General features: G+C 43.0%; 2 protein-coding genes across 2 annotated transcripts; one reads left to right on the top strand and one right to left on the bottom strand.

Annotated features, from left to right (window-relative positions):
* Nucleotides 1-167: 167 nt before the first annotated feature.
* LOC120053994 (ADP-ribosylation factor 4-like) lies at nt 168-11,179 on the bottom strand. Its single transcript, XM_039001346.1, has 6 exons — nt 10,946-11,179; nt 10,181-10,261; nt 9,320-9,429; nt 9,119-9,190; nt 1,747-1,872; nt 168-1,667 (listed from the first exon to the last, which is right to left on the bottom strand). Exons 1-6 carry the CDS (start codon nt 11,010-11,012, stop codon nt 1,581-1,583), a joined length of 543 nt encoding a protein of 180 aa, XP_038857274.1. The 5' UTR covers nt 11,013-11,179; the 3' UTR covers nt 168-1,580.
* Nucleotides 11,180-13,035: 1,856 nt separating this feature from the next.
* On the top strand, nt 13,036-21,477 carry si:dkey-30c15.2 (uncharacterized protein LOC558938 homolog). The gene is made up of 12 exons (XM_039000399.1): nt 13,036-13,101; nt 15,479-15,522; nt 17,136-17,199; nt 17,966-18,100; nt 18,733-18,840; nt 18,929-18,978; nt 19,096-19,215; nt 19,351-19,396; nt 19,489-19,560; nt 19,719-19,869; nt 20,329-20,402; nt 20,764-21,477. The coding sequence occupies exons 1-12, from the start codon at nt 13,036-13,038 to the stop codon at nt 20,920-20,922; spliced, it is 1,089 nt and encodes a 362-aa protein (XP_038856327.1). The 3' UTR covers nt 20,923-21,477.
* Nucleotides 21,478-21,808: the final 331 nt, after the last annotated feature.

Genomic DNA, 21,808 nt, shown 5'->3' with positions numbered 1-21,808 from the left:
CAGAAAGGAGCAAATTCACTTCCACCAGAGAGACCTAAAGCGTGTGGCTGCCAAAGATGAAGCATGAGTACATTACACATTAACGCAATCTACAGAGAATTACATACGTATACTGAAATATCCAGAACACATGAACATAGACAAGCAAAGTTACATCCTCAGAAAAACACAATTTAACAGGTGAATTTATTTTGAGATCTTTTGTAAAACAATTAGTTATCACATCATTCAAAGTTGTGAGGCAGCTTCCAGAAGAAGTCAGTCAGCTGGAATGTATGCCTAGCCCGGGGAGTGGGTAGGGGTATGTGTGGAAGGGTCAGATTAAGTGTGCAAAATCAGCCAGAAGAGCACACCTAACCACAACCACACGCAGCTGAGCCAAAGCATGCCACTGCACTATACAACACTGATATTGGCCTTGTTCCAATGCTTAGAAAACACAATTTCTGCTTCTTCCCTTTAGGTCATCAAAGATTGGTCAAGTGAGGACAAGGTTTCCACTGCATTGTTTCAAGCCAGTATTTCTTAAATCTAATAATGTTCAAGGAAGGGCAGGAGGGAAGAAAACATTTAAGTATTAGAACAGGCCCAGTCTGGGTTAGGTGCTGCTTATTCTCACAAAACAGCCTCGTGTGGTTTCAACTTGCTTGAGGTAGAAGTTATACCTAAACACAGCTCCTAGATCAGATAACCCATCCTAACCTGAACAATAAGGTGGATGAAAAAGTATTCAGCCCATTTCAATGCTTAGTGGCAGCAACTACCTAACCATTTCAGATTCCCAGTTTACATCAAAGCACATAAGGAAATGGGTTATTGCATAAAAAATAAAAAGGACAAGTGTCAAGAATCTCATATTTTCTAAGTGGAGAACCCAGAGCAAACCTACTCTACAATGAGATGAAGAAAATAGTAAGTACCAGGAGCCAACTGTTTCCAGTGGTTCCAGTCACTAAAGGAGTTCCATTTGGCTCCCAGCACAGAAAGACTTCCTCAAACATCTTGAGGTTTATGGCATCAGTGTCTTCATCTCATTCTAGAAGCTTCTGTCCTTACCGAGGTGACATAGAATGGCAATGAGGTCACAGGGGTAAGGTTGTTTCAGTGAAAATGTCCATGAAGTCTAGTGGAGCTGAACACTTTGAGGTAGAAGTTGCCCTTAACCACAGATCTAGGATCAGATTACAACACACCCAATCCTAATCTTAACCATATACAAAACAATAAGAAAAAAGTGTGACCCAGGATCAGCGTTTTGGGGCAACTTCGACCCAGTTGAACATGGTGTCTCAGAGCAGCAATTTCTAAACATGCAACAGAGCGACAGTTTATCTGCTGCGAGACATGAGGTTGGGGAAAATGTGAAGATTAGACAAGTATCTGAAGGGATGACAATAAAGTAAAAAGAGTAGTAACATAACATGTTCCAATAGGTATTGATTGCATTGTCCACAAGTTCTGTCCACTCTAGGGGCACAGGTTCTTCAAGACCAAAGTTGATTAAAGGTGTCAGTCTCTCTCTCCCCGAGGTGTTCTCACCCTCTATCGTTCTCTGCTTCTCTCGCCTGTTATGTCCGGTATTACTGCTTGGACAGCTCGTTGGAAAGCCAGTCCAGTCCTTCATACAGCCCTGTGCCCTGCGTCGCACAGGTCGCCTGCACGTGCCACTAAGGAGGAAGAAAAACATTGAGAATAGTGTGCGTGTATGTCTATGTCGGAGTTTACACGGGCGTGAGTGAGACTCACCACTCTGCTGCGGAGGCTCTGCAGTCCCAGTTTGTCTGTGAGGTCGCTGACCGCCATAGCGTTGGGAAGGTCCTGCTTGTTAGCAAACACCAGCAATACTGCTTCTCTCAACTCATCCTCCTGGAGCTGGGGGGGGGGGGGGGGAGACAGTGATTGATTCGCTAGTTTGAGATACTGAGTTTCAAAGCTTATTCACCACATGCACAGGATACAAGAGGTGTAAAACAGCACAGTGAAATTCTTACCTTGAGAGGGCGTTCCCAACAATGCAGTGATAGAGTAACTCGTCAGTTTATTAAGGAACACAAGTATATACACATGTCAGTGCCAGTACCTTATTCAATGTGCAGGTACAGGAGTGGTTAAGGTGGGTTTATACATAAAGTGACTGGTAGGCTATTCAAGCAAACAGGGCTGAAAAAGTGACTGGTAGCATGAATATATAAATACTTTTGGTAATATACCAATTATATACACAACCGTGCAGAAGTTTGGGGTCCTTGTTTTTTAAAGAAAATCACATTTTGTCCATTAAAATAACATCAAATTGATCAGAAATACATTGTAGACATTGTTAATGTTGTAAATGACTATTGTAGCTGGAAACTGCATATTTTTTATGGAATATCTACATAGGTGTACAGAGGCCCATTATCAGTAACCATCACCCCTGTGTTCCAATGGCACGTTATGTTAGCTAATCCAAGTTTATAAAAATAAAAAAAACTTTGGCAATTATGTTAGCACAGCTGATAACTGTTGTTCTGATTAAAGAAGCAATAAAACAGGCCTTCTTTAGACTAGTTGAGTATCTGGAGCATCAGCATTTGTGGGTTCGATTACAGGCTCAAAATGGCCAGAAACAAAGCACTTTCTTCTCAAACTCGTCAGTCTATTCTTGTTCTGAGAAATGAAGGTTTTTCCATGCAAGAAATTGCCAAGAAACGGAATATCTCGTACAACGCTGTGTACTAATCCCGTCACAGAACAGCGCAAACTGGCCCTAACCAGAATAGAAAGAGTGGGAGGCCCCGGTGCACAACTGAGCAAGACGACAAGTACACTGCTCAAAAAAATTAAGGGAACACTTAAACAACACAATGTAACTCCAAGTCAATCACACTTCTGTGAAATCAAACTGTCCACTTAGGAAGCAACACTGATTGACAATAAATTTCACATGCTGTTGTGCAAATTACATTTACATTTTAGTCATTTAGCAGACGCTCTTATCCAGAGCGACTTACAAATTGGAATAGACAACAGGTGGAATAGACAACAGGTGGAACAGGTGGAACTGGAATAGACAACAGGTGGAAATGATAGGCAATTAGCAAGACACCCCCAATAAAGGAGTGGTTCTGCAGGTGGTGACCACAGACCACTTCTCAGTTCCTATGCTTCCTGGCTGATGTTTTGGTCACTTTTGAATGCTGGCGTTGCTCTCACTCTAGTGGTAGCATGAGACGGAGTCTCACATCAATGCGAGCTGTGGCAAGAAGGTTTGCTGTGTCTGTCAGCGTAGTGTCCAGAGCATGGAGGCGCTACCAGGAGACAGGCCAGTACATCAAGAGATGTGGAGGAGGCCGTAGGAGGGCAATAACCCAGCAGCAGGACAGCTACCTCCGCCTTTGTGCAAGTAGGAGCAGGAGGAGCACTGCCAGAGCCCTGCAAAATGACCTACAGCAGGCCACAAATGTGCATGTGTCTGCTCAAACGGTCAGAAACAGACTCCATGAGGGTGGTATGAGGGCCCGACGTCCACAGGTGGGGGTTGTGCTTACAGCCCAACACCGTGCAGGACGTTTGGCATTTGCCAGAGAACACCAAGATCGGCAAATTCGCCACTGGCGCCCTGTGCTCTTCACAGATGAAAGCAGGTTCACACTGAGCACGTGACAGACGTGACAGAGTCTGGAGACGCCGTGGAGAACGTTCTGCTGCCTGCAACATCCTCAAGCATGACCGGTTTGGCGGTGGGTCAGTCATGGTGTGGGGTGGCATTTCTTTGGGCGGCCGCACAGCCCTCCATGTGCTCGCCAGAGGTAGCCTGACTGCCATTAGGTACCGAGATGAGATCCTCAGACCATATGCTGGTGCGGTTGGCCCTGGGTTCCTCCTAATGCAAGACAATGCTAGACCTCATGTGGCTGGAGTGTGTCAGCAGTTCCTGCAAGAGGAAGGCATTGATGCTATGGACTGGCCCGCCCGTTCCCCAGACCTGAATCCAATTGAGCACATCTGGGACATCATGTCTCGCTCCATCCACCAACGCCACGTTGCACCACAGACTGTCCAGGAGTTGGCGGATGCTTTAGTCCAGGTCTGGGAGGAGATCCCTCAGGAGACCATCCGCCACCTCATCAGGAGCATGCCCAGGCGTTGTAGGGAGGTCATACAGGCACGTGGAGGCCACACACACTACTGAGCCTCATTTTGACTTGTTTTAAGGACATTACATCAAAGTTGGATCAGCCTGTAGTGTGGTTTTCCACTTTAATTTTGAGTGTGACTCCAAATCCAGACCTCCATGGGTTGATAAATTTGATTTCCATTGATAATTTGTGTGATTTTGTTGTCAGCACATTCAACTATGTAAAGAAAAAAGTATTTAATAAGAATATTTCATTCATTCAGATCTAGAATGTGTTATTTTAGTGTTCCCTTTATTTTTTTGAGGAGTGTACATTAGAGTGTCTAGTTTGAGAAACAGACGCCTTACAAGTTCAACTGGCAGCTTCATTAAATAGTACCCGCAAAACACCAGTCTCAACGTCAACAATGAAGAGGCAACTCCGGGATGCTGGCCTTCTAGGCAGAGTTGCAAAGAAAAAGCCACATCTCAGACTGGCCAATAAAAATAACGATTAAGATGGACAAAAGAACAGACACTATACAGAGGAAGATTGGGGAAAAAAGTGTTATGGACAGACGCATCTAAGTTTGAGGTGTTTGGATCACAAAGAACATTCGTGAGACGCAGGAAAAAATGAAGATACTGGGAGTGCTTTGACACCATCTGTCAAGCATGGTGGAGCCAATGTGATCTGTGCGTGCTTTGGTGGTGGTAAAGTGGGAGATTTGTACAGGGTAAAAGGGATCTTGAAGAAGGCTATCACTCCATTTTGCCATGCCATACCCTGTGGACAGCGCTTAATTGGAGCCAATTTCCTCCTACAACAGGACAATGCACAGCTCCAAACTATGCAAGAACTATTTAGGGAAGAAGCAGTCAGCTGGTATTCTGTCTATAATGGAGTAGCCAGCATAGTCACCGGATCTCAACCCTATTGAGCAGTTGTGGGAGCAGCTTGACCGTATGGTACGTAAAAAGTGCCCATCAAGCAAATGGGGTGAAATCTCTTCAGATTACCTCAACAAATTGACAACTAGAATGCAAACGGTCTGCAAGGTTGTAATTGCTGCAAATGGAAGAGTCTTTGACAAAAGCAAAGTTTGAAGGACACAAATATTTAAATTAAAAATTATTATTTATAACCTTGTCAACGTCTTGACTATATTTCCTATTCATTTTGCAACTCATTTCATGTATGTTTTCATGGAAAACAAGGAAATTTACAAGTGACCCCAAACTTTTGAACGATAGTGTATACACACACGTAAACAGGGGTAATAGTGACCAGTAGCAGGATAAATACTAATGGTATTGGCAATCAATGTACAGCAGCTTAAGGAATTAATACATCTAATCAATAATCACTTTAGCAGCAGCGTAAGTTGTGTCTGAGTCAGTAGAGACCTGTGGATGGGCATAGAGTCAGTTTGGATAGTCTGTGGGAGAGGAGTAGTTGTTAGCCATTTAACAGTTATGGCCAAGGGATAGAAGCTGTTTAGGAGTCTGCCTGAGCTTTGATGCGCCAGTACTGCCTGCCGAACGGGAGCATGGAGAACAGCCCATGTCTTGGGTAGCTGGAGTTTTGGGCAATCTTTCAGGCCTTTCTTAGACACCGCCTGGCATATATGTCCTGGGAGCTCACCCCCAGTGATGTGCTGGGCCATCCGCACCACCTTCTGTAGGGCCTTCCGGTCATGGGAGTTGCCGTACTAAACGGTGGTACAACCAGTCAGGATGCTCTCAATAGTGCAGCTGTAAAAGTTCCTGAGTATCTGAGGGGCCATGCAAAAACGTTTCAGCTTCCTGAGGGAGAAGAGGCGTTGCCGTGGCTTCTTCACAACCCTTCTGGTGTGAGAGGACCATGTTAAGTCCTCCGTTAAGTGGACACCGAGGAATTTGATGCCCTTGACCCTCTGCACTGCGGCCCCGTCGATGTAAATGGGGGTGTGCACCCCCACCAAGTTTCAATGTCCAGTCAATTATAAATAAACAGACCAGGCCTTTATGCCTACATACCATACCAACACTAAATATACCTACTGTTAGCTGGCTACATATCATACATACAGTAAATATTCCTACCCAGGGCTCTAAAGTACAACTAATTTGGTTGCATACGAGACTAAATATTTTGTTTTATTTTGGGAGCACTGTGAAAAACCTCCCAGATAATTGTTGTAATGATAAAGCTTTGCTGTACCGTTGTTTCCGAGTGCCCTAGGGAAACAAATCTGTGCAGATTCATAAGAGTCATGGTTGCACCATTACTGCAGCGCAAACAGCTTCATTTCTAGACCAACCAGGTCAAAAGAATCGGCCCATATTACCGGTGCAAAATGTTTATCTTCCCATAGTGCATTTCACATTGATAAATCATGTCGCGGGTCATTCTAAAACTACTCGCACGTTGACGTTGTTAACCATTTGTTACACTTTGTTCAGCCATGTTAACTCAATGGCTATCTAGCTAACTAGAGTATAATACTACAAAGCAGCATAAATGAATTAGCCAGCTAACTTACCTAAATATTCTGAAATAACAATTTTTTGGGGTGGGATAAGCTTGAAATGGGCATTTTGTGGTTGTCTAATTGACAACCACCAAAATCAACCAACAAGTTTTGATTTCTTAACGAACCAGAAAAATCTGTTTTTTCTGGTTGTTTATCAAAGTTAGCTGGCTAACTCATTGATCCTGCTTTGTAGTATACCCGTCTGGTAACTTCACCAGTATATCCAGATATTTGTATCAACATTTTAGCTTTTATAATAAACTAATGTATTCACACTAGTGATGCACCGATATTACATTTTTGGCTGATACCGATATCTTCCTTGCCCCACCCAAAAAATACCGATATTAAAAAAAATTGCGGCCTTTTAACTATTTAACTGTACTAGAATGCTTAACAGACACATGGACGCAGCGGTCTAAGGCACTGCATCTCAGTGCAAGAGACATCACTCCAGTCCCTGGTTCAAATCCAGGCTGCATCACATCCGCCCGCGATTGAGTCCCATAGGGCGGCGCACAATTGGCCCAGCTTCATCCGGGTTTGGCCGGGGTAGGCCGTCATTGTAAATAAGAATTTGTTCTTAACTGACTTGCCTAGTTAAATAAAGGTCACACGCACACCACACTGACCAAAGAGTTATTTTGTTGGCATTTACGCATGTTCCCATTATTTCTTTCACTTACTTGCTGTGCTGTTTCGTTGTTTATTTGTTCAGGCGTTTCATTCTCAACCAGGATTGCTATGGAACGCCGTTTGGGTCTTTGCATGTCAAAAAAAGATACGTCAAATAACACTACTTGACGTGTCAAATAAGCTTTTTGACCAATCAGGACCTGAATATGACTGCACGTCACATAATTTAACGCGTTCATACACCATCACTCGTATTTCATCTGTCACAACGATTTGATACGTATGCTATGATGCTGGTAAAGTTGTCTCGTGCACCTATAGTGCTGGTCATAAAAAGCTAGCTAGCTCATGGATGCAAACAATGTTCTTCCCAAAAAACATAGCAAAACAACATAATCTGTTTCAGTAGCTATAGTTAGCTAGCTAACTATATAGCTAGGTGTCATCTAAAATAACCCTAATTTATAAGACAGTTCTTATTTGATTAATGGTGGTCAAACGTGTGGCTGAGCCGTGTGGCTCAGTTGGTAGAGCATGGCGCTTGCAACGCCAGGGTTGTGGGTTCGATTCCCACGGGGGGCCAGTACAAAAAAGTATGAATGTATGTACTTGTAAGTCGCTCTGGATAAGAGCGTCTGCTAAATGACTAAAATGTAAATGTAAACCCATCTTTGTGAAGCTAGCCACAATAAGGATTAGCCACTAGTGGACTTTGCAGTTAGCCTTCAAAATAAAAGTATAACATAATTCTACTATTTGTATATATTTGCATCACATACTTTTATTTTGAAGACACACCGCAAATACCACTATTGTACCTAATCCTTATTGTGGCTAGCTTCACAATACATAACCAAGTCCGGTCAAGCCTCACTAGCCAGATGAAGCTAGCTGGCTGCTTATAACGTTAGCTTTGGGAAACAAGGTTAAGTGGCTGGCTAGCTATTTATTTTCATGAACTGAAGTTAAATTTCAATAGGCGAACAACATGTGAGAATAATGAAAATGACTGCCGTTTCCACTGGTCATTGTTTTCAGGCTGGTTGTATTGGCGCTAGCTAGGTACCAAGCTAAAGCTAGCTACCCCAGAAGTTGCGGTCAAACAAATTATGCTTTATTACCAACAAGGTATTGTAAACACATTTCGTGGCCGGCTTTTGCTTGTTTGCACAGCTTTGACAGTGCTACTGTATCTTTTTGAAACGCAAAGACCCAAACGGTGTTCCATAGTATGTATGTTGTGAAGCTAATAGCAGTGACGCTATTACTGTATAACTCCAGAAGGGCAACATCTGAAAAATAGCGCACTTGATCGTATGTACCGGTGCTCGACCAGTTGGCGAAAGCCAACATCAGCCACGACAGAGAACGGTTGATTGTCAAGGGCAAAGAATTACATCATCTTGGCTTTAATGGATTTCGTCTTTTGAGTTGTCACACTGACATTGTGGGCTAGGTTAGGAATGCTGTGTTGCAGGTGTACCGCAAAATTTTACATGGCGTCATTACATCACGTACCTACGATATATAGGTATGCACGTCAGCTTTGACATCGGTGTTAAACTAGACATCGGCCAATACCGATGTTGGCATTTTTAGCTAATATCATCCGATACCGATAGGTTCACCGATATATCGTGCAGCCCTAATTTACAATGTTACATATTAGTTTCTAGGGCACAACAGGTGTCAAGAGCAGCTAGAATTAATTTAGGCTCTGAATTTAAAAAAAAATGCATTTAAAAAACACATTTTCAGGTGTTCCTAAATGTCATGTGGTGCTTCTAACTTTTTAAAGTTGTGAGCACCAGTGTATTTTTGTGAGCACCAGTGTATTTCTTATTTTAATCTAGAGCACTGTACCCACCATTTTGGAGAGCTCCTCTGCAGACTCAGCCACTCTCTCTCTGTCGTTGCTGTCTACTACAAAGATCAGACCCTGAGGGAGGAACACAAAGTCAGAGCAGGGCAGGGACAGTCAGGAGGATGTCCGGAGGCATTACATAAGAGTAGTAAAAGAGCAGGCTGTAGTGTAGCCTCCCCGGTTTCCTTTTGGTGCGTGAGTTACCTGTGTGTTCTGGAAGTAGTGTCTCCAGAGAGGTCTGATCTTGTCCTGCCCACCCACATCCCACACGGTGAAGCAGATGTTCTTGTACTCCACCGTCTCCACGTTAAAGCCTGTCACCCACACACACACCATTAAGGGCCTTAAACAAATAGACATTTCTAATTTCCAGTGTTCAAAAACAATTGTCGTCACATGAGCTATCACCTTGGAAACTTTGAGGGTGTGGTGGACCTGTATGTATGCATGTATTGGGTTTAAATGTCACTCCCACAATTTATGGATGTCAATATTAGGCTATATACAACATGTACAAAACATTAGGAACACAGAGATGCTGGCCCATGGTGACTCCAATGCTTCCCACAGTTGTGTCAAGTTGGCTGGATCTAATGTGGGTGGAAAACCATTCATGATACACACAGGAAACTGTTGCGTGTGAAAAACCCAGCAGCGTTGCAGTTCTTGACACTCAAACTGTAAACCTGACACCTACTACCATACCTATTTCAAAGGCACTTAAATATTTTGTCTTGCCCATTCACCCTCTGAATGGCACACACACAAACGATGTCTAAAGGGTTAAAAATCCATCTTTAACCTGTCTCCTCCATCTACACTGATTGAAGTGGATTTAACACGTGCATCAATAAGAGCTCATAGCTGTCATCTGGATTCACCTGGTCAGTCGATGTCATGGAAAGAGCAGGCGTTCCTAATGTTTTGTACACTCTGTGTGAATGTGATTAGTGACTCCAATATACCTAGCTATGGTGATCATCAACAAAGGTTGATGCCCGGAGTAGGAACAGTTGAGACTGGAGGGTGACAGGTGGTGGGTGTGACTGTTTGAGTGTGTTTTACCAATAGTTGGAATGGTGGTCACTATTTCTCCCAGCTTCAGTTTGTACAAGATAGTGGTTTTCCCTGCAGCATCCAAGCCAACTGAGAACACACAAACAACGTTATGATTAAAATAATGAGATCTCATTCGCACATACAACTGCAAGCATGAGCGAGCAATCACTCATTGACTATCCATATCGATACAGCTGTTTGAAGATACGAAAATCCACCAGCAAATGACAGATAAGCTAAAATGGCTAGCTAACGTTAACTAGAACTAACAAACTACTCAAAAAAAACTACTCAAAGACAACATTGCTAGAGTAGATAGGTATTTTGTTAGCTAGTTGGCTATGAACATTCTGCAAGTTTGTTGACACGACAATGAACCAACAAAAAATAGTTTTTTCTAATGACCAGCACTGTAGGTGCGCGAAACAACTTCACCAGCATCATAGCATACGTATCGATGAATCGTTGTAACATATGAAATACGAGGGAGTTAAAAAGTTAACGTTAGCTAGCTACAGTAATGTAGCAGTTAGCAACACTAACAAATATTTACTAACGTTACTTTAATGTTAACTAACGTAACGTTAGCTAATTTGTTACCGTTACTATTGAATCTTCAAGCTAAATCATTTGGGTCCAACGAATCAGTTTTTCTTCATGGGCTACTTACTCAATAAAGACTCCAGTGGCGTGAGTTTTACATTTGAAAGCTAAAGTTAGACAGATGACCTGACATCGACTTCAGCTAGTTAGCGAACAGCTGACACTTACCCATAAGTATTCTCATCTGTTTCTTGCCGAACAGTCTGGTAAAAACTGACGAGATTAGAAGCCCCATGTTGTGAGTGAATGTCAAAATCTTAAGCAAAGCTTTTCTAAATTCTTGTCGTTGTTGAGACGAGGCGTGAATCGTTCTGTTTGTGACACCCAAAGCAAGAATCGTTTATTTCTGTCCTCTGATGCTGCTGCCACGTCCGGGCCAACGTGGAACTCCCGACGTCATCTATTTGACTCAACTTTATTAGTAATACAGTGGGTTCAATGTGCTGATGGAAATTGAACAACAACAATAATATTAACCCATTAATGCAAGGCCAGGTGTCTTGACAAACATTATCGTAAGTAAAACGACTCTGCATTTACGGGTTCGACCGACCCAACCCTACTCATTTGTATCACATAAAAAAAATGAGTAAAAGGTCACTTGTTCACACTGATTTTGCCAGCCAGCTGCAGTTCAATTGTGTGGCACCAGATGTCATTACAACACGGTTACGCTGTTATTGCAATGCGAACTAATGTCACATCAGATTGACCCTCTGGCCAGTATTTCCCGAGGAAGAGTCGATGTACTGCATTTACTGTATATAGAAGCACAAAAGTATGTGGACACCCCTTCAAATTAGTGTATTTGGCTATTTCAGCCACACCCGTTGCTGACAGGTGTATAAAATCGAGCACACAGCCATGTAATCTCCATAGACAAAACATTGGCAGTAGAATGGTCTTCTTGAAGAGCTCAGTGACTTTCAACGTGGCACCGTCATAGGATGCCACCTTTTCAACCTGCTAGAGCTGCCCTGGTCAATTGTAAGTGCTGTTATTGTGAAGTGGAAATGTCTAGGAGCAACATCGGCTCAGCGCGAAGTGGTAGGCCACACAAGCTCACAGAATGAGACCGCCTAGTGCTGAAGCACATAGCAAATTCAATTATTCTGTCCTCGGTTGCAACACTGACTACCAAGTTTCAAACTCCCTCTGAAACTCCCTACTTATTTTCCACCATAATTTGCAAATAAATTCATTAAAAATCCTACAATGTGATTTTCTGGATTTTTTTTCTCATTTTGTCTGTCATAGTTGAAGTGTACCTATGATGAAAATTACAGGCCTCTCTCATCTTTTTAAGTGGGAGAACTTGCACAATTGGTGGCTGACTAAATACTTTTTTGCCCCACGGTATAGATCATCTTTGGTATTTCTCAGCGCACCATAGCATCTGACAGCACAATTTAACATCAGAGGGTAGCATGCATTTTTTTATCCTTCTCATGATGCATGTCATTCAATTCTAAAGTGTGAGGGATGTCATGTGTTTGTTTCTGCAGTGGGCAGGGACCAATGTCACACATTATAGAGATTGTTTGAAACATAAACTTGCACGCACGACGTGCACACTCACGACAGGTGTAGAGCACACCTGACTAACTGAGGATATTCTGTGCAATAGATGTGCAAAACGTGAGACTTCTGTGTTATCAGGAGTGTGCTGCCCCAATCAATCCATCACATTTATTTTATAAAGCACTTTTTACATCAGCAGTTATCACAAAGTGCTTATACAGATACCCAGCCTAAAACAAGAGCAAGCAATGCAGATGTGGACGCACAGTGGCTAGGAAAACTCCCTAGAAAGGCAGGAACCTAGGAAGAAACCTAGAGAGGAACCAGGCTCTGAGGGGTGGCCAGTCCTCTTCTGTCTGTGCTGGTGGAGATTATAGAGTACATGGCCATTAAAGCCAGATCGTTCTACAAGATGTTGAAATGTTCATAGATGGCCAGCATGGTCAAATAATAACCACAGTGGTTATAGAGGGTGTAACAGACACTTAGGGCAGCTAGCCTACTATCACAGTCTACTATCACAGAGAAATGTGTTAATCGGGTATTAAGAGTAAACAATGTTTTTACTGCATTTTAGTATTTCTCATCTGTATTTGTGTGTCCCATAAAGAAATAACTTCAATGGCCCCATATTCTGGAATCTCCAGGTTATGCAAGGATTCATTTCAATCTCTGGCCTTTTCTAAAAATCTCCAAACCTGTATGAGTCATGGTTCATTGACAGGCAAAAGAAAGCCATGCACGGCATTCCCGAGGGGACATTCCTTCACCTGTCCCGTGCTGCGGGGCTTTTCGTTGTGCAGGTAAGTGGACACGTGACAGACCGGTCCAAGGTGCAGATATCTTTGTGCCATGGGCGGGGCCATCTGTTAATAACCCACTCAGATTTATGGAAAGAATCATATCTTTTGTGCTGTGGACCACATGGATAACGCTTTCTTTATTTCAGGCTAAGGACAGGTTCGCTTTGAATAACTTTGCCAAGGTGGCAATTGTGCGGCTCATTCACTATGGATCCTTCAAATGGAACTTTAAATAATGACCAGGTATGAAATATTTTTTTCACTGATTAGTGCAAGTAAATTGATGTGTATCCTAAACCTATTTACATTTTAGGTATAGCTATAGGCCTAGTGGCCTATGTAAAACCATACAGAGCTGCATCCCCCCCCCCCCCCCCCCCCCCCCCACCTTTATTTAACCAGGTAGGCAAGTTGAGAACAAGTTCTCATTTACAATTGCGATCTGGCCAAGATAAAGCAAAGCAGTTCGACACATATAACAACACAGAGTTACACATGGAGTAAAATAAACATACAGTCAATAATACAGTAGAAAAAAAATAAGTATATACAATGTGAGCAAATGAGGTGAGATAAGGGAGGTAAAGGCAAAAAAAGGCCATGGTGGCGAAGTAAATACAATATAGCAAGTAAAACACTGGAATGGTAGATTTGCAGTGGAAGAATGTGCAAAGTAAAGATATAAATAATGGGGTGCAAAGGAGCAAAATAAATAAATACAGTAGGAGGAGAGGTAGTTGTTTGGGCTAAATTACAGATGGGCTATGTACAGGTGCAGTAATCTGTGAGCTGCTCTGACAGCTGGTGCTTAAAGCTAGTGAGGGAGATAAGTGTCTCCAGTTTCCGAGATTTTTGTAGTTCATTTCAGTCATTGGCAGCAGAGAACTGGAAGGAAAGTTGACCAAAGGAGGAATTGGCTTTGGGGGTGACCAGTGAAATATACCTGCTGGTGCACGTGCTACAGGTGGGTGCTGCTATGGTGACCAGCGAGCTGAGATAAGGGGGGACTTTACCTAGCAGGGTCTTGTAGATGACCTGGAGCCAGTGGGTTTGGTGACGAGTATGAAGCGAGGGCCAGCCAACGAGAGTGTACAGGTCGCAGTGGTGGGTAGTATATGGGGCTTTGGTGACAAAACAGATGGCACTGTGATAGACTGCATCCAATTTATTGAGTAGGGTATTGGAGGCTATTTTGTAAATGACATCGCCGAAGTCGAGGATCGGTAGGTCAGTTTTACAAGGGTATGTTTGGCAGTATGAGTGAAGGATGCATTGTTGCGAAATAGGAAGCCAATTCTAGATTTAACTTTGGATTGGAGATGTTTGATGTGAGTCTGGAAGGAGAGTTTACAGTCTAACCAGACACCTAGGTATTTGTAGTTGTCCACATATTCTAAGTCAGAACCGTCCAGAGTAGTGATGTTGGACGGGCGGGCAGGTGGCAGGCAGCGATCGGTTGAAGAGCATGCATTTAGTTTTACTTGTATTTAAGAGCAATTGGAAGCCACGGAAGGAGAGTTGTATGGCATTGAAGCTCGTCTGGAGGGTTGTTAACACAGTGTCCAAAGAAGGGCCAGAAGTATACAGAATGGTGTCGTCTGCGTAGAGGTGGATCAGAGACTCACCAGCAGCAAGAGCGACATCATTGATGTATACAGAGAAGAGAGTCGGTCCAAGAATTGAATCCTGTGGCACCCCCATAGAGACTGCCAGAGGCCCGGACAACAGACCCTCCGATTTGACACACTGAACTCTATCAGAGAAGTAGTTGGTGAACCAGGCGAGGCAATCATTTGAGAAACCAAGGCTATCGAGTCTGCCGATGAGGATGTGGTGATCAACAGAGTCGAAAGCCTTGGCCAGGTCAATGAATACGGCTGCACAGTATTGTTTCTTATTGATGGCGGTTAGGATATCGTTTAGGACCTTGAGCGTGGCTGAGGTGCACCCATGACCAGCTCTGAAACCAGATTGCATAGCGGAGAAGGTATGGTGGGATTCGAAATGGTCGGTAATCTGTTTGTTGACTTGGCTTTCGAAGACCTTAGAAATGCAGGGTAGGATAGATATAGGTCTATAGCAGTTTGGGTCAAGAGTGTCCCCCCCTTTGAAGAGGGGGATGACTGCAGCTGCTTTCCAATCTTTGGGAATCTCAGACGACACGAAAGAGAGATTGAACAGGCTGGTAATAGGGGTTGCGACAATTTTGGCAGATAATTTTAGAAAGAAAGGGTCCAGATTGTCTAGCCCGGCTGATTTGTAGGGGTCCAGATTTTGCCGCTCTTTTTGGCGCTATAAGCCCAGGCTCAGTCTGTTTTATATAGTAGGCTATTTTAACACACTATTGAATTGATTTGAATTTTCTTCCTTTATTTAGATCACTGGTCTCTCGACTGTGTACCTAGTATCTCTGTCTGTAAGGTAAGCATATCTGACTTCAAACACCCTTAGACTATCTGTGACACATGGATGTAAAGTGTTGCATCCATGTTGGCTAGGATTTGAGGATTTTTAGGTCTAGCTGTTTCTACATTTATCTGCTCTTAAGTGTAGTGAAAATAACTTTACCTGTGTTTTCAAATCAAACCAATGTATAGTTGGTTAGTCTAGAACATATTTTAGTTTGTTGTTGTTGAAAATGTAGACTGGCAAGCTACACCACTGAGAAGTTGACTTCATGTGTCAAGTCATAATAACACGGTTGGCCTCCCATCTTTTCAGATTCATATTTCTTCAGTGTTGCCAGTCAGACCAGTTGAGCAACCTGACATGCATGTGACTAACGCAATGCTGAATGTATCCTAACACATCATAGCCTGGGCCCATAGAAAAATATAAAGCACTGTGTTTTTATGTCTAACCATAGCTCGTTACGCCACTACCATAGTGCAATTTAAGCCTGCATAGCAGATGAGGAGTTTGTTGCTTGGCTGCAAAGAACCGCTTGATTATGATATGTTTATTTGGGGTCAAATTTGATATACATAATTTTTGAGGCTACCTTGTTCTTTTCCTTGACTTTTTATATTTGAATGTATGTAGCCTATATCTGATTGCAGAGGTATTGAGATGAGTGAGTGATTTTTGAGTTGTTAGTCTCCCATTTCAGCACCTACTCGGTTGGACAGCTCCCCCTTTTTACTAAATACCCTCAACCAAGCCCCCTCCACAATGTGTATGTGTGTGTGGGTGGGTGTGTGTGTTTTTGGTTTTAATATCTTTGTGGGGCCCAGAAGTCCTCACATGGATAGTAAAACAAGGACAATTCTGACAAGTGGGGACATTTTGCTGGTCCCCACAAGAAAAAAGGCTATTTTAGGCTTAAGGTTTATGTTTAGGGTTACAATTGGGATTAGGGGTTTGGGGTTAAGGTTAAGGGTTCAAGGAAAATAGTATTTTGAATGGGAATCAATTGTTTGGTCCCCACAATGATAGTAAAACAAACGTGTGTGTGTGTGTGTGTGTGTGTGTGTGTGTGTGTGTGTGTGTGTGTGTGTGTGTGTGTGAGTGAGTGAGTGAGTGAGTGAGTGAGTGAGTGAGTGAGTGAGTGAGTGAGTGAGTGAGTGAGTGAGTGAGTGAGTGAGTGAGTGAGAGAGAGAGAGAGAGAGAGAGAGAGAGAGAGAGAGAGAGAGAGAGAGAGAGAGAGAGAGAGAGAGAGAGAGAGAGAGAGAGAGAGAGAGAGAGAGAGAGAGAGAGAGAGAGAGAGAGAGAGAGAGAGAGAGAGAGAGAGAGAGAGAGAGAGAGAGAGAGTTAGTTAGTTCATGGGCAGTGTGCTCAATTAAATCCATCTACGTCAGGCATACCTGCTAGTTATTCCGATGGTTTATAGGTCATGGTGTAGGCTTACAGTACATTACATTTTATCTTGGATTTTATATTTCTTTATTGTATTTCATGGGTTTCTGTTTCAATTTAATTGTAATTATTCTCCATCACAACCTTTGTGAACATGCTGAATGAAATGATGGAATGTTATGTAATAGTGCTATAATTTTATACAATCAGTATTGAGGTATTTTACTTTCTGCTTACAGCTTGATTGGGAGTTTTTCAGTGCTGGTGGTTTCCATCGCAAGGAGGAGGCACTTACAAGAACAGGTGGGTGGATAAGAAGAGAATGTTTGATTGTGTGTGTGTGTGTGTGTGTATGTTTGTGCGTGTGTGCTTATGTGTACCTATGTGTGTGTGTGTGAGTGTGATAATGCAACTTAGTTATTGTAAAAATGATTTCCAAGGCGGTGTCTTGGCTAAATATCTGTCTACCAGGCTCACTCTCATTAGGATGTAACTACCTGAACATTGCAGGTAGAATAGTCATGAATGGAGCTGACATGATTCCTTACTCTAAATGTCAAATAGAGGCATGTCTTTTCTACAAAACATAATCATTATGTTTCCTGAAACGTTGTGGCCAACTGAACGTGGCCCAGGCTACTCCCTCTCTGTCTGCTTGTGTCTATACTCCCTCATTGAGGCAGAACTATAGGACTGTGTGCTCTATCAACTCTAGCTAAAGTCAGAGGCATATTCTAGAAGGGTCACAGAGGCTGGCTGGACAAAGGGACAATAATACCTGAACTATAGAACAGGGAACGAACAGTACCAGTACAAACTATTTACTGAATGTCCATGGAGCCTAAACATACAATAACCCATCCAGAGCACTGTCAGAAATGTTGGTGATGGGACCAATGTGACCCTTGACACAGTCTTACAGACGCTGTAACACCACGGCTATGAATGATATCAAGTCTATTCCCACTTACCTCAAGCACATTAGACAGGCTATATTCTGTGGCCGTTGATGTACAATGTTGTTGTCATTTTCTCTTAGTTTTGCTAACACACACCTGTGTCTCTCTAGGTGCAGCCCCTGGTCCAGCTGGCTGTAGCTGATCTGTTGGCAGCAGCCACCTTGATGTTCACCAATGCAATGAATGAGACCGACAGCTTCACCGACAGTGTGTTAATCTGTAAACACCTACTGCCTCTGTCACTGGTGAGCCAGCCTACTGTGGTTCTTATTTGCAGGGATAGTGCACTATAATAATCCTCAACTTAGAATGAACGTTCTGTAGATACAATCGAGTTCAATTTTGTACGTGGTCTCCTTAAAAAACACTCTATAGCTTTGAGACGCACTACAGATCTGTGAATTGCCAAACAATTACTTGAAATTTTGTTTATAAAAAGACTAGAATGCTTGTGTGCTCACCTCTAGACTAAGGTATAGATAAGGCATAGATACTGTACATAGTCTGTCTTTGAGTGCTGCAGTGCGAGTGATCCAACTTTAAAAGCATTTTAGTTCATGTTTGTTTAGACTTCACATTCACATAATGTGCAGGTCAGACAGAACACGCAGTACATTTGGGGTGGAGGAACTGTTCTATACTGTGTTATGTCATGGAGCATGACATTATGCTGTGTCATTTATAGAGACAGAGTGTGAAGAAGCAGTATTACAGCTTGTCCTTTTCTATTACAGACCTTTAACTGTGTGCGCTTGCTGTTCTTGACACTTTACTGTGTGCTTTTTTCTATACATTTAACTTTGTGTGTGTGTTTGTGTGTTTGTGGGTGTGTTTGTGTGTTTGTGGGTGTGTTTGTGGGTGTATGGTGTGTGTGTGTTCTCTGTTCCAGACATTTTACTGTGTGTCGTTTCTGCTGGTGGTAGTGTATGCCTGGGAGTCAAAGCATGCTGTCGAGGGATGGAGGGAGAGACCAAGAGAGGAAGAGGTGAGGTCCCAACCCTCCACCAAGGGCACACACACACCTCGACTTTGTTTGATTCATTCTAAAATCAAATATCTCTCTCTCCCCCCAGTCCCAGTGTAGACGAAGGGTGGTGGTTTTGCCTGTATATACACTTGTGTGGTGAGTCACCATTTAATTTCCAACTGATAACATCCCTGCTTTTAACCAAACTGATCTGCGTAGTGTCTTAAAAGCAACATATGTCCCTAACTGTTTGTGTGTGTGATGCCCCAACAGGTTTACGCCGTTGGTGATGTACTTTGCGTACACAATGTCTTTAGTCCTGACCACAGCGGACTTGGTACCAGCCGGCCACGGGACAGCAAACAACAGTGAAGTTAGCACATACTGCACCAGGTGTGTGTGTGTGTCTTTGTCAAAATGTGTCTTATGACACTAATGAGAGAAAATGTAGATACTATAGCGAAACAAATCGTATGAATGAAATGGTTTCCTTATCTCACCTCTCTCTGTGATTTTGTTTCCTCCTAGCTGTATCCTCTTCTTGCATGTCTGGAGTGACCACTGCTCAGATATTGTGAGTAAATACCTGGTTCCACCTGGGTTGTATCTGTGTGTTTATGAAGGGACTGGAGAGCATATTGAATGAGACCTTGTTTTGTTTTTCAGGAACAGATCCATGACATGTTCATGCGATGCTTTCTCTTCTTCAGTGTGATACTAGTGTTGGTGTGCTGCACAGTAAGTACCAGACATCTTCACTAGTCTAGCATACAACACACAATACAGTTACCATATCAACATGGGTTCATTTACAGTAGTTTAAGTAGTTTACAGCCAATATAATGAAGAATGATGATCATGAAAATGATGAGTGATGATGTACTGTACCTGTGCAGGTGGTTTACTACAAGGTGGACAGCTTGTATCGCAGGTACGGGGAGGGACTATTTCCTGTGGAGGGAGACGCACGTTCCAGGAAAAGACTGAGGGGTGTGTTCTCCACTGTTCGCTACATGATTGTGGTTATCATCTTCTGCTGGACGCCAGGTACACAAGTCATCCAAGCACGCACGCACGCACGCACGCACGCACGCACGCACGCACGCACGCACGCACGCACGCACGCACTCACACACACACACACACACACACACACACACACACACACACACACACACACACACACACACACACACACACACACACACACACACACACACACACACACACACACACACACACACACACACACACACACACACAGGAGGCTGGTGGGAGGAGCTATAAGAGGACGGGCTCATTGTAATGGCTGGAACGGAATCAATGGAAGGGTACCAAACAAATATAACACATGGAAAAGTGTGTTTTACTCCATTCCATTTATTCCATTCCAGCCATTACAATGAGCCTGTCCTCCTATAGCTCCTTCCACCAGCCTCCTCTGACACACACACGCACATTGTCTGCGTGTATCTCCAACCTCCTATTTTTTTTTCCTGTCACCAGCTCTTCTTCTGGTTGTCCTGTCTGTGATGCCAGACATACCTAAAGAGAAGCTCTTCCCCCTCTATGTTATACAGGTCAGTATTTCTATACAACTATCTCACTGCTGACTGCAGACATACATAGCCCTAACAAGATGCCATCACCCAGAATGAATTACCCTTTCCCCTAGAGAGTGTTCTTTAACTATGTAAAATTAATAATGACACTAGATAAGCACCCATAATGCTTTAACCTTACCCACTGGGCACAGATGTAAATCAAAACTAGACATTGAACTGACTGACATTTGGTTGAGTTGCCAACTAACGTGAATTCAATGTGAAATCAACAAAAAAATGTCAACATGTCATTGGATTTAGGCAAAAAATTGTGTGAAAATAAATACAGATTTTTTTGGTTGGGTACCCACTATACTCCATCTTGGTGTCGCTGCAGGCGGTGACGGTGTCTCTGCAGGGCTGTCTGAACAGTGTAGTCTACGCCTGGAGACGACCAAACTTCAGAGACGCTGTGCTTGGAGAGAGGATGCCCTTGCTCAGCCAAGACGCCCCCCTGTCCTTCTTCGACGAATCACTGAGGGGGCCACCAGAGTGACGGAAGAGGAAGCGAGACATTCCACTCGCAAGTTTTTTCTGGTTCATATACAGTCAATAAACTAAACAGACCAAACCCAGCTACTAATGCAATGGTGCTATGGGAGAGCCACCCCCTTAAGCAGAAAGGAACTGACCATTTTTGGTCAATGGTAAACGGCCTGAGTGGGACATCTCATCTATCCACCATTTTTGGGGGCGCCCTTGACGCCTGACCTCTAGCCCTTAACCCTGACTCGAGAGATGCTGCTGGTGGAATTCTCCCTCTGGCCCAGATCTAGAAAGAGTTTACCCTGCTCAAATACTAACCTTCACCATTGAGGAAAGCGATTCAACACTGGACTTAGATCAGTTTCTAGGGATAACTTCATTCCTCTACTCCCACTGGGAGTCTGGAGCCAAGGCAATGGAGTTTACTATGTACTTATTTTAGTGTTATTTATTCTGAAAATAATCTTCAATGCTTTAATATTCCTTTTTTAGTACTGTGTTATTTCTGTAAGATGGGTTGATAAGGTGATTATTATGATGAGTTGTAGAGCCAGATGGGCCGGAGAATAATAAAAGTCAACATGATATGACAATGATTCTGGTTTGATTAATTCATTGATTAATATGGTTTACAAAGCACTTCCTTAAGGGTTGGGGGATGGGCCCCTTTCACAATTTCCAATAGATAGCTAGAGTTACTATGGCAGGAATTGTCTACAACATAGCAAACAATGTAACTAGCAAGCATAGCAAGTTATCATTTGTACACATTCACAGTCTTTTGTATCAGGTTGTAAGTCACTCTGGATAAGAATGTCTAATAAATGACAAAAATGTCAATGTAAATATAGTATCACCCTGAACAAACTGAAGAAAGATCAGGGGTATGTTTTTTA

Source organism: Salvelinus namaycush, chromosome 9 (assembly GCF_016432855.1).
Source record: "Salvelinus namaycush isolate Seneca chromosome 9, SaNama_1.0, whole genome shotgun sequence".
NCBI lineage: Eukaryota > Metazoa > Chordata > Actinopteri > Salmoniformes > Salmonidae > Salvelinus > Salvelinus namaycush.
This window is presented reverse-complemented; position numbering and strand designations above follow the sequence as displayed.